Source organism: Thermobia domestica, chromosome 1 (assembly GCF_964235325.1).
Source record: "Thermobia domestica chromosome 1, izTheDome1.hap1.1, whole genome shotgun sequence".
Lineage (NCBI taxonomy): Eukaryota > Metazoa > Arthropoda > Insecta > Zygentoma > Lepismatidae > Thermobia > Thermobia domestica.
The window spans coordinates 335325828-335343330 of record NC_137454.1 but is presented as its reverse complement, the minus strand read 5'-3'; the positions used below and the strand labels follow the sequence as shown (position 1 = coordinate 335343330).

At 36.1% G+C, this 17503-nt stretch overlaps 1 protein-coding gene across 1 annotated transcript in view; it reads left to right on the top strand.

The window, feature by feature from the left end:
* The window catches only part of spel1 (DNA mismatch repair protein spel1), a 275109-nt gene that overhangs the window by 215662 nt on the left and 41944 nt on the right, over positions 1-17503 (top strand). Inside the window, exons 5-8 of the mRNA XM_081729493.1 lie at positions 660-770; positions 2915-3082; positions 7548-7739; positions 13682-14067. Of these exons, the coding sequence (XP_081585619.1) occupies positions 660-770; positions 2915-3082; positions 7548-7739; positions 13682-14067 (857 nt within the window). The remainder of the gene's footprint in view (positions 1-659; positions 771-2914; positions 3083-7547; positions 7740-13681; positions 14068-17503) is intronic.

Here is a 17503-nt window from a genome sequence, read left to right as displayed (position 1 = left end):
GTGTGTGTGTGTGTGTTTGTAAGTTTGTTTTAGTTATTTGCGACCTTTTTTAATTTTGAGCCCTCCATTCGTTAGAGCATCAAAATGTAAAACATAACCGATGGCCACTAGTTATATCTGCATTTTCAGTGTATATACGGTGATAAACAGTAACAACTCAATGTAGCTAATTTAATAGATCTTCTAATACGCAGGTTCCAAAGATGTAAGTGTATTATCTATTGAATTTAATCAAATAAATTTAATATACTGTTTCATATAAATTTCGAAAAAAATAATTCTTCTTAAGTTCGTTCTAGCAATGCTCTTTGAGCATTCTCAGTTGTTTGGTTATATATTTAACTTCGTGAATGTAAACTTTGGTTGCTGTTATGGATCTATAATTAACGCTAAAGAAGGTGGATGATTTTTGAAAGTGAATATTGTGAAGGAATTGTTAGAATCAGAGTGGGGAAAGGATGAGAACACCCATGGATACACTATTTTCTATCAGAGTCACATGGTATAGGATCAAATAGTCCTCTCTCGCATCAGTGATGAGCGCTCTACCATTCATTGACTCTACACCCCCTCCCCCCTTTAAATGAAGTTAAGAGTATCATACAAAGTTACATAAATATTTATTTATTTATTTATTGAGATTGTTATTTGAATTTCAGGCTTCCCCTGGCAATTTGGTGCAGTTTGAAGATGTCCTGTTCAATAACGTGGATATGCCTGTTACAGCTGGAATTGTGGGTGTTAAATTAGGAGGTGATGCCAAGGCCAGAGTAAGTTACATGTGTACTTTAAATTAATACGCTCAAGCCAGCCATTGCACTGAGAAGTACCGATGATACTTTGTTGTTGTTCCCTTCGAGCTCACTTACAAGGCTTCCGCCAGTTTGGAAAATCAAGAAATATATATTTAAGAGGAAACTCGAGGAGAAATCATGTAGTTAACTTGGTTATTTATTTGTTAAAAAATTTAATACTTTTAATGAATTTAGAGCTATTTAAATGTAATATATCAACTCAAGCTTTTACTTAATAATACTTACATTTTTTTTTTTTTTTTTTTTTTTTTTTTTTTTCGTCTGAAGAGGAATAAAATTACACAAGATTATGAATGCAATACAGATGGTGTAACTGGGATCTTGTACGTTTTTTAATTTTATTTATTTATTTTTCTTCATTCTTTAAAACGTTATTCAGTGATAATTAAGTACACTGAAGAACAAGTTGAAGATTATTACTTCTTACAGGAATAGGGAAAAGAGCTTCTTTCTTGGTTATATATTGTGTGTGTTTGAGGCTTACTTAACTTGTGGTTTATCTCATCTTCTGAATTTGAGTCGTATTTGCACTTTTGTTGTGACTACTGTTTACAATTTTTAAGAAGGACTTTGTTACTTTAAGTCAAGACTGCTCACAAATTAACACACATTGATGTTAGTATAACAAGAAAACTGAGAGGACTAACTTGAAAATTAGTGTTGGAGTAGGAGAAAAGAATATTGTAGGAAGCTTAGAACTAAAGAAAAAGTGGTATCTATATAGTTGTTGAATCGTCGTCAAATCTATATCGAATCTATAAAATTGTTGAAATGGTTTTACACGGTTTCTTTGTTCCGTGTAAATCACACGAGTTCAATATAAAGGAGTATATTCGTGAATTTATGGTGCAGATGCCAGTAATAGATCCAACACCACGGAATTATTATTGAAGTGTAACATCATCTGCAGTGCACTTGAGTAGCTTTTTGTTCAAAGATCTCAAAGGTGTGGTAGAACTTCTTCCATATTTGTAAGCTATTGGAAAGCAGAGACCCTGTGAGTTTTCTTAATATAATGCTAATTGAGTATATAAATGTATTTATTTCTTGGATATTTTCATATTTCGTATTTACAATGTGCAGCGTTACAAAACTGAAGTTACGTGCCGTATTAGGTACAGATAACCTACTTTGTATAATTCCTGTAGCTATGTTAGTCAGTATGAATTAATTACTTAAACAGAACAATAATTGCTCTTGTAATCTTATGTGTGCTTTGGAAAGAAGACCAAGTCACTAGTGAGGTTGCCAAACGTTATTAGTTTTATTATTATTTTGACTATATACGTCAGTGATCAGGTAGATTTCTAGCAGCCAGGCATCAGAAAGATTTTCAGCAGTTACTCAACATGGTTTTCTAAAATTAATTGTTTAGATACGTAAGACTGATCGTTCACACTTTCCGCTGCTCATAGCTCTCAAATAGGCTGTTAAAGAATGAAAGAAAAGCTATACTTATTGCAGATTTTGTGCGTGTTTTGACATTCCGTATATGTTATATCCCAGTATATGGAGATAAAGTTCGACTAAATAGGGTAAAATTTATCATAAATATAAGAAGTGTAGACTAAAACAAAAAGCTTCCTAGCGTACATATAAGAATTTGAGTAACAAACTGTGATACATTTTCAACATCAAAACGAATTGATGGTAAAGAATGTTCCATATAAAATCAATTTAACGGAACATCATTTTTGGATGCATATGTTTGCAGAGCCACATAGTGTTAAGGATAAAAGTACTGAAATTGCATAGTACCGTATGCAACAATAGTGTAAAAGATGCCGCTTTGGACTAAAGTTAAGAGTATAGAAAACAGCAGTAGTTGGATATGTTAATGTTACTACTATTTAACATACCGTTTTCCGTATGAAATTGAAAAATAGAGGTAATATGTCATACGCAAAATTCTAATCAATCCGTTATCAAAGTATGTCAGCATTACAGTAATAATATTTCCTAAGTTAGTGGCTTTTGCTATTACCCAACACTTATGTCAATGTTATTAAAAATAATAAATCAATAACAGAAATAACGGAGATTCAGATTCTTTATAACGCAGACTAAATATTTGCATGTTGTTTTTTAATGTAAATCAGGTTCTGGGCGTTGGTTACGTGGATGCCACCCAGAGGAAGTTTTCAGTATCTGAGTTTCCAGACAACGATATTTTTTCAAATTTTGAGGCTTTGATAGTCCAGCTTGGGCCAAAGGAATGCCTAATACCTTCAAGCGAGCAAAGCCACGAATATGCAAAAATAAAGCAGGTAAGAGGCATTTGTTTCATAATTGTGTGTTTCTTTCATTGTTATATCATGTGAACAGTTTCTTTGCATGCATATAAAAACTAAAAAGAATGAGACTTGAGTAGAATTTCTGAGTAATTAATGCAGTTGTTACTTTGGTTTATCTTAAATGCGTCGATTGATGTTGAATGTGAATTGGCTTGTTCAATAAAAACATAGTTCCCACATTCTTTGTAACATCTTGAAAAGGTGGAGGAATTTAGCTTTCATTGTCAAAACCCTTAAAAGTGATTGTCATTTGCTGGCCAAAGTATTGTGTAATAAGGAATAAATTCATATCTTGTTGGCTTTCATTGTGGTTTGTGTTCTTATTTTTCAGTGTTGGGTATAGGAGATAATCTGGTAACGGTTCGTATCGTTGAACATTCGCTCTTGTTGAAGTAATCTTTAGATTCAATACAAATCGTGTAGTTTCTGGGGCCACTTTATTAAAACCAGTTGGCTTAGGTTATTTTTAGTTTAATTTAAAAACTAAAGCGTGTTCCATATTAGGATTCACACTAAAACTCTGATATTGATTTCCCTCACCCGCAACACTGCAAACATTATTCATTATTTTTAGGTTTAGATTTTGTTTTTTCATTCGGCTCCACCATCCCCAACGCTCTACTTTGTATTTTTTTTTTTTTTTTTTTTTAAATACAATGTAAGCTTACTTTCTTGCTGTAAATACAGGGTGTCCGAGAAGTCCTTCCCTGATTACAGAAATTGATAACTCAGGCTAGAAATAAGATAGAAATATGAAACTGGTGTTGAATTGTTTACAAACTATAAGTTTTTGTCTGTGTTAGGTTTGTTCTGTTTTACCAAGTCTCAATTTTGTTTGTTTTAGGTTTGTAGGACGTAAGTAAGAAGCCCAAGAAGCCATGCCAACCAACCAGGAGAAGGCACAGTGTGTCCTGTGGTACCATGAGACACGATCACCAACCACGGTGCAGAGACAGTTCCAGACAACATTTGGGAGGACTCCACCTGATGTCAAGAGCATTAAAGCCTGGTATGAGTTCACGAACACAGGGTCGGTTGCTGACCTTCCGAGGTCTGTTCGACCAAGAACCTCAGCAGCCACGGTGGAGGCTGTGCGGCAGTCTTTTCTGAGAAGTCCTAAGAAATCGGTGCGCAGGGCCTCACGTGAATTACAGATGCCAAAAAGCTCTCTCCATGACATTTTACACAAACGTTTATTGTTTCGTGCTTACAAAGTGCAACTCGTTCAGGCCTTGTTGCCCGACGACGGTACACGTCGATATGACTTTGCGGTCGAAATGCTATCACGTATTGAGGACGATAATGGTTATCTCAGACGAATTGCCTTTTCCGACGAAGCGACATTCTTTGTCAGTGGAGTAGTGAATCGCCATAATGTACGCGTGTACCAGATCTTGAAACCCTGCAGCAACGAATAACCACAGTCGTTGCATCGATCCCTCCAGTGATGTTGGCTAATGTGTGGATGGAAATTGAATATCGCCTAGATGTGCTACGTGCTACCAAGGGTGCTCATGTGGAAGTGTACTGATGTGACCAAAACTTTTATAGTTTGTAAACAATTCAACACCAGTTTCATATTTCTATCTTATTTCTAGCCTGAGTTATCAATTTCTGTAATCAGGGAAGGACTTCTCGGACACTCTGTATTTATGAGTCGAACTTCGAGTATTTGCAATAAAATAAACTCCTAGCACGAACAATAATTATATATTAACTATATCTTTAATGTCTTCGCGTTGCGAATACATTCATAAGGAAGTAAACTTATATCATAATTTGGCTTACCCTTCATTAAACCAACGAACCTAACGTATCTTTTTCTTCTGTAGCTCTTGATATTTTTTATTTAATTTGTTCTTTCAAAGCTTGAAGTTTTAACACTTTATTGCGCTCCCCATTCCAAAGTTTTTTTCTTAATCTGCCTTGATTCTTTGAGGCGTTCTTTATACCTTCTGTGTGCAGCCAAAAAATTCCTGACTCTTACGTGAAGTCCAGCGGACTTCCCTTACTTTCGCCGTATTTTCAAGCATTTCCCTGATTAAACTTATATATATCTTTTGAATCTGTCTTGATTCTGTGAGGCGTTCTTCATATTTTCTGTGTGCAACCAAAAACAAATTCCTAACTCTTTATGTGAAATCCAGCGGACTTTTCTTACCCTCATATTGTGAAGCATTTCCCTGACTAAACCTTTATTTTTATTTTATTTTATTTGATTTATTTATTTATTTATTGTCATCTTCTGAATCTGCCTTGATTCTTTGAGGCGTTCTTTATATTTTTTGTGGGCAGCAAAAAAAAAAAAAAAAAGTTCCTGGCATTTATGTAAAATCTATCGGACTTCCCTTACTTTTGCCATTTTTGAAGCATTTCTCCAACTCCATACTTTTAATTTCCCTGACCTTCCAGATCAGTGTGAATCCTGCATACGCTCGATAAATAATTGTAAATATTAAATATTGATATTGTAAGTTACAGTGTGATTTTCTTAGTACTCCGTAGTTAAATCGTAATCAAATTCAGTTTAAATAATATCTTAACACGTATTTCTTTAAAATTTTCTGTAATCTGTACAGTCTGACTATCTGCTTCCCAAATTAGTGCATATTAGCATTAGTTCTTTACTCTATATCATTAGCGGAACTGTGCGCCACGTAACATTACTAGTGCCTCGCGTTTTAAATTATTTTACACTTCCAGTATCTCGTCGAGGGGCAAAATTGCTTTCGGAATACGTAAATATGATAAAATTCAGCATGTAAACTGGACTGCATGGAGGAATTTATCTCGTGAAAACAAGTTTATCTAGCACATGAAAAGCGTGTAATTAGCTTTAAAGCTACGGAGGAACCCTCGAGGTCTAGTAGAGCTCCTTGTTACTATATGGTTAGCGTACTCGCCTTCAGCACAGGAAACCCTCTTCAATTCTCGTCGGGAGCTCATGTGGTTCAGATCTCACGTTAATCCGTAGGTCCATGTCTCACTTAGCCTCGCTGCTGAAAGGAACGCTAAACTCTAAATCAATCCATCCATCTATCAAGATCTAGTTTTTAAAGCAACTAAATTTAATGCATTCTCATTAATAAGAGGCGCGTACAAGAAGTAAGTTTCCTTAGAGCAGGAATTCCTTGAGGTGTAAGAAGTCATGAAAATCATTCGGAGCAAGATGCGAATTATACGGCGGGTGATAACCAATCTTCAGTCGTTCCATGGGACGTGTTTGACTACCCACCGTATAGATCGAGCGATTTTCATGTCTCCTTACGGCTCAAGAAATTCCTGCGTCCGATAAGCTTTAGATAATAATGAACAATTGCAGGCAACTGGGTTTTAGGGCATTGCAACATAAATGTTGATCTTACGGTATGACAAATGTCTGAATTTCAGTGCTGAATATGTTAAAAGGTAGTGTCACGTGTGTTGTATCTATAGCAATAAACGTTTCAAGGTCACGTATTGTGTCTTCGTGTTTAACGCCTTAGAGAAACTTTATATCTGGGCGCGCCTTGTAACCTTTTCTGGTTCAAAGTCAAATACAGTAAAACCTTTAAAGTTGGATACATTTTGCTTTGTATACGCTTTTTAGAAGCAAAGGCAGGTTGTGCGGTGCTATATGATAAATGGAGGAAGTAACGGACTTCTAACACCATATCCTCTGTAAGTGCGAATTTAATGAAATTTGAAAAATGAAAAAGGTTGAGTGTGGAAAGTTGAGCACCGAACTCAACAGTGAAAAGCCTTCAGCACGGGAGATCCGGGTTTGGTTCCCATTGAGAGCTCATGTGGTTGCTATCCCACTTTAAAATGCAGGTTCATGTCTCATGTAGACTGGATGCTGAAAAGAACACTAAACTCAGATCCTTCCAACCAACCAAACTGTCAAGAGTGAAAAATATGGGGCTGGTTACAAAGTAGAATGAGAAGCTTACAAGTTGAAGCATTGGTATAGTAAGGTGGAGACCCGCATTAGATTCGTGGTTTAGTCGTTCGTTTTCCACTCTTCGAATTTTATTCGTATATTGTTATTTTATTCTAATCCTTTAGCTTGGAGGACAGCTCTGTAAATTGAACATTTTTCGACAACGTAAGTATAGCCCAACTTTAGGAGGGTTTTACTGTGTAGCGCTTTTGTTCTGTAGTATTTTTATAATTGAAAATATATGCATTGCATATATGAACAATTGCTAATGAAAATACAATTACTAAAAAATTTGGAATGCTTTCGATCTTTGTACAGAGTATTAAATTTTCGCGTGACACTATAGTTCTAATGGTATTTCAGTTAGCTATTTATTAAACAGCTGCGGTAAAAAGAGTGTCTATTATGTATTTCAGGATAAGAATTTACCTGTGCTTTTCTGTCCATAGAAGCAATTTCAATTTTATTTTTGTTTCTAATTTGATTTCTGAACCATTTTTAAAACCATATTTATAGATAGCGGAGAGAAGTGGAGTTTTAGTAACAGAAAGGAAACGAATGGAGTTCTCGCATGACAGTGGCCTTGTACAGGATTTGAATAGATTGCTACATTTTGCATCCGGTCAACAAGAAAACGCTAGTGCTCTTCCTGAGATGAATCTCACTATTGCCATGGGTTGTGTTGCAGCTTCAATCAAATATCTAGAGGTAAATTCTAATTTAATTTATGCTGAAATAATTGGATGCATTTGACCGTGACAGAATCCAAAGAATCAAACGATTCACATCGTAAATTGGCTATGTGGTGTAAAATCTTGAGATCTTTAGTTCTAATTTCAGGGATTTACAAATAAGTTGTTATTAGAACTATTTTGTAATTTCCTTTTTGTTTTAGTAAAGAGTTAATAAAAATCACGTACCTTAGCGTATTGGTGTTTTATTTAATCGTCGACGCTTAAATAAAACACCAATACGCTAAGGTACGAGGTTTTATTTACAAGGGGGTGCTGAAAAGTTCCTGGCTTTGCCAAGAAAAACAAGTGTCAAAAGTCTGAGAGATTACATAGTTATTCAACGTATTCCACATTGAGATCAATGCACTTTTGACAGCATTGTTGAAGCTTTTCTAGTGCATGAAAAAAAGAAAAAAAAATAGTTCCTCAAACCAGCTCTCAGCAGCCTGTGATGTCAGAAATTTGCTAAAAATGGTGACCCTTCAGATGTTTTTTTCAGGTTGGGAAATAGAAAATTGTCAGAAGGGGCCAGGTCTGGGGACTAAGGTGGATGGTGGAGCAATTGGAATCCCAGGATGGCCAATTTCGCAGCAACAATATTGGACTTGTGTGCATATGCATTATCGTGCAACGTCATGATCCTTTTTGTGTGCTTTTCACGGCGCTTCCTCGTAAATGCCCCTTTCAGCTGGTCATGAACATTAGCACAATACTCTCCGGTGATAGAAGCGCCATTCGGTAGATAGCTCACCATTATAACGTCATCTTTCTCCCAGAAAACGGACGGCACGACTTTTTTTGGACGATTTCTGGGTACGGAACGTTCTGGGACCGGGGAAACCTCTATGGCGCCATCCGTTTGACTTTCCCTGATTTCGGGATCATAAATATGGAACCAGATCTCATCTTTTTCACTAGGCTAGCCGCAAAGTAATGAGCAAACTTGGCTTTGGATGTCAACACGTTCTTTCTTTTGATCCGTATTCAAAAGTTTCGGGATTCATTTCTCTGAAAGCTTGCGCATGTTTAGGAATGTGGTAACAATAAAACCAACTCGCTCCCTGGAGACGTCCAGTATCTGGTTAATCCTTTTGGCAGATATTCCACGGTCCTCCAGATTCAGCGCATGGGCAGCATCGGATGTTTGCTGGTCTGTTCAGGTTGACGGGCGTCCGCTGCGGGGCTCATCTTTCACCGTAAACGTGGTATCCAGGTTTTTACACTGTTGTATAGACCTTTCTTCCCTAGTGTTTGGCACATCTCCGTATGAATTTCCTTTTCAGAGTTTTCCTAGAACGATAAAACCTTCATAACGGTCCTCAGCTCCGACGACGTGAAACTTCATTGTGCCTCTTCCATCTCACCTTCTACCTGCAATGACAGATGTTGTACAATTAGGATTCAATTGATTTTAACCCAGTTACATATTAAGATACGAGGCTTTTATATGCCGACAATTTTATTCTTCTACTTCAATTTAAAGGTAACAATGGCAGGAACTTTTCAGACCTCTTCATACTCTTTACTAAACAGCTTATACATAAAAAGGAAAAGATTAGCTTATTATTCCTTTTGTTTTATTTTGCTGATTGAGTGCCTAATTTTCAGTCTTATTATGATGATAATGGTAAATGCATTTCTGACAGAAATTATCTCATTTAACACCTTGAAAAAGTTTATGAATGGTAAGGTTTATTGCATTAACTTTTTCTCTCAACAAAACTTCCGTATCAGCAAATTAACCTTTCTGGCTATGTTTGATTTAAGAATTTCATTATTAGTTAGAAGTTGTCGTACTAAAAGGGTAATAAATAAAAAAGTGAGTTTCATTTCACAAACTGAAACTATGGTAGACTTCCAAACCATGCTAATTCAATACGCAAAGTAATACAGGGTGTGTATCGGTCATGAAAAAGTCACGAAATCAGTAAACGGTCATGAAAGTCAAGAAATTTAGGTTTTGGGTCATTTTTTAAATTTTTTTTTATTTATTTTTTTAATCTGTACAAATATAAGTATAGACTGGAAAATTTTGTTCTATAAAGTGTCAAAATTCACCACCAGGAATGTCTATGGTCAGCTTTAGACACTACCAAATCGCAAGCAAAGCACGCTTCTACCGCATGCATGAAAATTCAGCCCAATTCGCACCCAAATTCGCTCTTGAAAATGTTATAATTTTATGGTTTGCGAAAGAGGTCACGAAATTTCATTTTGGAATTTTAGTAGACACCCTGTAGTATATCTATAATTACTGCTTGCAATAGATGAATGAGATCAAACATAGAACCTTTCCCTCGGATTCTGAATCCATATCAAAGAAACATTACTATCTCTTACTGTTTTGGGTCTACGGAGATTCGTATTGAAACCGGAAGTGCTAATTGGTGTCTATCACTTCCGGCTGCAATAGAGAAATAAAATCTGACATGAAACATATAATTGGTTCTGAATCCATATCAGAAAACTGCTTGTCGCTATTTCTGTTTTATCCATCATGCGATCAGTGCTGTAAACGAAAAATCGTAGATTTTCATCACTTCCAGTTTCAATAGATAGATAAAAGTCGAGACAAAAATCATTCTTGGGTGTTAAAAAAAAAATTTATATATACCTTAACGTTTTTGCTGTATGGATATAAGTGAAAGTGGAAGTACTAGTAAATTTCAAGTACTTCCGGTTTTGGTAATGTGTTGAAGATGATGATAGGATGTTTCTTTGAGACATTGAATCGATTACTGAAAACCGCTTGTCGCTATCTAATATCATTCTTATATGATTATGAACGATGAAACTGGAAATGGTTGATTTCTACCACTTAAGGTTTGAGTAGGGGTTTGACGGAGAAGAGGGGACCTATTTTTGGGACGCTGAATCAATTCCAAAAGACACTTATCGCTATTTGATACCGTTTTTGTTTTATTGCGAAAAACGTTAAAACAGGAAATGGCTAATTTCAGCCACTTCCGCTTGGAATAAGATATTAACGGAGAAGATAGAACTTACTCTTGGGACGCTGAATCGATTGCAAGAAACCGCTTTTCGATATATAACAACACTATCGATGGCTTTGGATTGGGTATTGTAGCAAAAGAAACATTCACCAAAGGTTCAACACACACTGTATTCTTAAAGTATAATGTGTAACGGTTTCGGATATCTAACATATCCTTCATCAGACACTATCTAAAGGATATGTTAGATATCCGAAACCGTTACACATTATACTTTTAAAATACAGTGTGTGTGTGTGTTGAAGCTTTGGTGAGTATTTCTTTTGTTACAATTCTCGATATATCTTACCATCTTTGCTCCAGTACCTGTCGACAGACAGACAGATAGATAGACGGACATAGCTGTTCTAAAAGACTTCCGACACTTAATGCATAGCAGTTTGGAAATCTAATAATGTTTAATGTAACGTTTTTTTTATTCTGAAAGAGAGAACTTTTTGGCTAATGTGGAGATGAGTTCAAATGAATGTTGCCCGAGAACCTGCGTATGCGCGTGAATTCCTTTACAATTTAACGAATCGCTTTAACTATAGACGAACCCAAAGTTTTTTTTCCATTTAGGTCCCTTCAAAACTATTTTTTTCATAGTTTTAGCAGCTTATACTTCTGAAAGATAGCGCTTTTTGATCCATACTCATTAGGGCATAATAACAATACATATGTGGTTCCATTTTGTACTTAAGACTGGTGCAACCTTGTTTACTGCGGACCCCTTTCGTGAACCCTGCATATTTCGCGCCCCTCCTCCTTGCCGCTATTTTGTCTGACCATTTTTCCACATATGCAGCATTCAGTTTTCAGATCTAGTAATAATAATACTTACAAATGTATATTTATTTCCAGCAAAACTTCTGCATATTATTCATTTGGCCTTTCTTCACTCGTACTGTTGGAAGAAAGCTAAAAGTGACATAGTCCTTTTTAAGGAACTATCATATTAATGGAGTACTAATTACAGACACACCATGTTCATTCATTATCAAACTAGATATTATAATATTACATGTAGATTAAGAGAAGATAATATATTTCCGTATAGTATAAAAATAAATATTAAAATATACTCTCTCTCTCTCTCTCTATATATATATATATATATATATAAAGTGTGCGGCAGAAATAACTCCCAGATTTCATATGTAAGTAACAAAGTAACGGTAGACGTTTTGCAGAGTTTTATATTAACAGTTGGAAAGGACAAAGTTTACCATTTTATTCCATATTTTCAATAACGAAATGTGCCAGTGTGTGGCACAGCGAACAATATGTACCACATTTTGTCAACTTTGCAATAATTCACCATTTCGAAAATTATACCGACCCTCACAGTCTAGCATTTCTGAAGTCATGCCCTGAGGTTCTGCACCACACTTCTAGTCATGTCTGGTGATATTGGCGCAATTTCTTGTCGGATATTCCCATCCAGTTAATTTGTCGGAGCATAGTGAAAACAGTTTTGATTAATCATTCAGTTTGGCAAATGAAAGCACACTTAATCACCAAAGAACACAATCACGTTATATTGTCACGGACTACGTTAAACATTTGTTCGCGATTGTACTTTTAGTTCATTACTCCTCAAGTTAACTTGGAAAAAATGGTGAAAGGAAACCTTAAATATTTCAAAACTGATTTAAGATTAACTTCAAAATTCTTTATCTGTAAAAACTGCTTTGTAATTTCGCCTTTGAATTTATTTCTACATACCAAAGTAAACTACCTTACACAACGTCATCGTGTAAATTCAGGCATTAACAAACATAATAATTGTTATTCATGTAGGAACGCGTACTTACTATTTCACTATGAGTACAACAAGTGCAACGTCAGCGTTAGTCAAAATATCCAAGTCGTGAGATTGCAACGTCATACTATAGTAAAAAGAAAACTTCGTATCCAACCTTACATCCAACCTGAACATTAGAGTTATGGTTGCGAATACAAAAGTATGTCGTTTACAGGACTTAACATTATACAAACATCTGTAAACCTACAACATAAAAAGTAAGGTATGTACTCACCCTATATTTCTCAATACTGATCATGATAACAATACTTAAACTATTTCCACAAACACAAATAAACAAACCTTACACGCATTAAAATCATTCTCCAAGTTCAATTATTTTCGTGTCACACTAGATAAAATGTTCATAAGTAACTCATAGCATAACCGCAATGTGAAACACTTAGCGAAATAGCCTCATCGGTTAACGTTCAGTAAGTTTCTACACAAGTTTTTTTTTTTTTTTTTTTTTTTTTTTTTTTTTTTTTTTTTAACACTTTAGCCGAAACATTGGGTCTCTGAGACCCAGCGATAAATTTTAAAACACAATGGTGGTATCCCTGGTTGCTGATGAAAGTTTAAGTTTATTTGGCTCTTTTATTTTAAACTTTCATATACCATGTATATAAAAAATCTTAAATACATTTCAAAGTAAATATAATACAAAATTGGCTTATAGGTCTCTGAGACCTTGTGTTTCTCATAACGTTCCTAAAACTAATGTTTCGGTTAAAGTGTTAAGGTTGAAGCTTAAATCCAAGTTCGCAGTTCCATAGCAGCATTACTAACACCGGATCAGGTAGTTGTAAATCCAAGATTTATATGCCAGTACATTTGAAAAACAAAATATAAATCTTTACTTTTTTATTTGCATATGAAATTCTGGAGTGATTTCTGTCGCACATTGGATCTATGTTGGGAGAAAAAAAGAATATACCAAAAGCCATATTATAAAACAAGGTTCGAGTGACGAGAGATTAATTTGCACCTATAGACGATGTGTATAATAATTCTTTGGTAGTTTTTATTTACAATACTTGTATTTCAGTTTTATCAGCCGCAGTTTTCGACGTTATTTCCAATGAATTTTTGACAGAAGCTCTACTTTTATTTCAGTTGATTGGTGATGAATCAAATTTCGGCCAATATACACTTTCTACGTTTGATTTGTCCCAGTACGTGAGATTAGATTCCGCAGCAGTAAGAGCACTGAATCTCCTGCCAACAACATTGGAAAACCTAACGAATAAGAATCAGAGTGTTTTTGGTCTACTCAACAGATGTCGAACGCCTCAAGGCCAAAGGTTGCTCAGTCAGTGGGTGAAACAGCCCTTAATGGACATTAATAGAATCAGAGAGAGACAGGATGTAGTAGAAAGTATAGTAAACGATAGTGAGCTGTTACAGATGCTGACTGAGGAGCACTTACGGAAAATTCCTGACTTCCAAAGTTTAGCGAAAAAGTTTCAGAGGAAGAGAGCTACTCTTCAGGATTGTTACAGGTATGGATGATTTATATACTGCATATTATCGGTCCTTTCTACAGCTTTCTAAAGAATGAATAGCTAATAAGGTATTTTGCTTGGTTTTCAGCACATACTTGTGCTGGCTTCAGTCAACCCGTGTAGGACTAATATGGTCAAAATAATGCAGATAAATAGTCAAGATATAAAAGAAAGTAACTTGGAAATATCAGATGCTGTTCTTATCTTTTATTTGTTTCTCGTATTCCCTAAATGTATCTGAATATATTGTGTGCTTATTAGTAATAATCTCTCTCTCTCTCTCTCTCTCTCTCTCTCTCTCTCATATATATATATATATATATATATATATATATATATATATATATATATATATATATATATATTGATTATGAGTGTAATTTTTATTGTCATTTCAATACTTTTTTAATTATTATTCTATAAATACTTAACATTATCGTATTAATCTTGATGTTCGCATGGTCAAATGGGTGACAAGGTATGATTAGCCTTAACTTCACCATGTAAAATAAAACTAAATAAATAAATAAAATAAACATTGACAGAATTAAAATCCATTCTAGCCTACGCCCTAGACGCTCTAGAATACCGCTTCTTGAAAGATCAGCGAAGTCAAGCAGTATCGAATCTGGTCATAGGAAAGATGGATGACCGTTCGCACTCACCAGATGGTGTTAGCTTTGCGACATCTACCCAGCGTCGCAAGAACAATTGAGGATTTAAGGAAAGAAATAGCGGACTTCGGTCTAGTAAGCCAGCATTAACAACGAGAGTAGCCGATATGTTGGCCACACATCTCCTTGAATGCCACAAGACGGACGGTTGGTCCTGCTGTCCCTAAGATGGTTGCGCAAGAAGTTTCCAAAATCCATTCTACCTTCTTTCTCTTTAAGGCCTGGTATGAAAATAAGTGGTTGAAAGCTTACGAAAGTAATTTTCAGTAACATATATCATTTATTTGGAGATGTCTCTAGCCGCTGTTAGAATTATTGGTCTTTTCCTAAGAGTGAAATCTGGACAAAACGGGACTGAGACTGTATACAGTCTCGGTCTTATCTAGATTTATAGATCAATATATATCCCCTGGTCTCGTGTCGAGTGCGTGCAATTGGAGGTATACCGGTTGGTAAAATAATGCACCGTTAAACTGGAGAATGTGATATTAAATATGAAATTAAGCAAAAAAAAAAAAAAAAAAAAAGTCTAATGGACATGAATTGAGTGACTTTGAAAAAGCAGCGGATGCTGATATAATACTGAATATATCTTGAACATGTAAAGATATCGCTGGTAGGTCACAAGATTACACAGAAATTCGCATTCGACAAATGCAATGACGTACGGATAGAAGTGGAGCGGTCGGATAGTAACTTTAGCCATGTAACAGTAGAAGATGCATTGAAAGAGGGAGCAGAGAAGCCCTATTTTTTGTCCAGGATGCAAGGTAAGAATATATTTTTTTTTAATACACTGACTAGCCAAACATTATGACTACCCTACGTTTTGAACGAATTCGTTGGGCCGACGTAAGAGGCACGGAACACAACAAAACTACCTACCAGATGATGATAGAGATCTCACTCGAACAGTGTGGTGCTTGGGCATACAGTGCGACTTAACGGGTGATCGTGTCTTCCAAAGGTGGGCAAGAGGATGATGAAACCAACACCAAACGACAAGGCATAGGGCACCCACATGTTGTTAAAAATATCGGACTTGGTAAACTTTCGAGAGTGGTACAGTGTGATAGGGCGCACACTGTGGCACAATTAACAGCAAACTTTATCTGACTTAATAGTAGTCAAAGCACGAGTGCGTCTGAGTATACAGTGCACCGTACACCTAGATATTGGCCTCCGCAGTTAACATCCCACTTGTGTACCAATGTTAACCTACAGCACCATCAATAACAACTAAAATGGCCATGTGTCCATTGACATTGGACCGCAAAGCAATGGTACAACGTTGCATGGCTCGATGAATCACGATACTGCTTTCATCCCATCAATGGTCGGATTACTATCCATCATCTTACAAGGGAACAGCTGCTCGAGATGTGTACAGTAGGACGACAATAGACAGGTGGTGACTTCGTTAAATCTTCACATGATCTTCAGGGGCCCAGCAATGAGGGTGGAGAGCACAGTGATGACTTCTAGCTATCGGAAGGTTATGGCGTCGGTCGTGCCATTCATGTAGGTCATGCTTCCAGCTGTCAGTGGCATCTTTCAGCAGGATAAGTCTCTCTGTCACAAGACCGACATTGTGCTTTAGTGATTCGAGGAGCACACTAATAAATTTCAGTTGCTGCAAAGACCCCCAAACTCATTCGATCTTAACCCATCTGAACGTCTTTGGAATGTCATTTAGCGTTAAATTCTAGCTCATCGCTTTCTTTGCGAAATTCACAGGAATTAAGTGACTTGTGTGTGCAAATGTGATGCGCCATGCCTCCAGCCATTTATCAACCATGTCAAACCTCATTGCTGTTGTCCTGCGAGACTGGCTGCTCAGTGTATATCGTGTTACACTATTTAAAATGCTATGGGCAAGAGAAGGAAGCTATACATTTTGCATGAAATAATTCCAATAAGTAATTGAAATTACTGTTCTCGTAAATCATTGCGTAACACAGAAATTAACATTGAGCCATCCCTTCATTGTGAACTGATGATTAGCGTACGCGTCTTTGGAAAAGTTACCTGGGTCCAATTCCCGCTGGGAGCTCATTTGGTTCGGAAGATTTCACGTCTTATATTGCCTTAGTGCTGAAAAGGGCCGTTAATCTGCACGAACTATTATCTTAGTATACATAAGTAACGGCAACTTTGGTACCATCGACTAAGAAAAATCATTTCATCAACTGAAATTGGGTTGCATATTTTACGTTGTAACTGCTTGAAACTTTCTGATTAGTTAGGTCGCTCGGTGAAGAGATAATAAATAGATTCACTGTGCCATTTGTAGCTCAGCAATTCAGCCTCCGCTAGTAAGAAAGAGAATATTTCAATTGCCCGCGAGACCAGCAATCTGTTGCTCATATCTAATGCTTTTGCATTTGCTGGACACTAGTAACGTGTAGAGTTGGAATAATTTTTGATAGTAGTTGTACTTTCCAGAGCTTTTCAGATGTTGTTCGTTCTAGCTAGGTAGCTTCGGAACTGTTGCCTTAAGCTGGAAAGCTGACCAAAGCAAATCACATTTACTAATAGTTATAATTTTAGAAAAGGAAGGAAGGCTTAGGAAGAAATGAAGAAGGGAAAAGTGAATAAATAAAGTAGTGACAATAGGGAACGTAGTACTAAAGGAAGAACAAGAAAAGTGCCTGAGTTTAGGATAGAAGTTCAAAGTAATGTAAGAAAAGACAGAAACAAGGTAACTAGTGCATTCGGTGGAACAACCTATTATGGACATAAAAGATGATGATATGAAG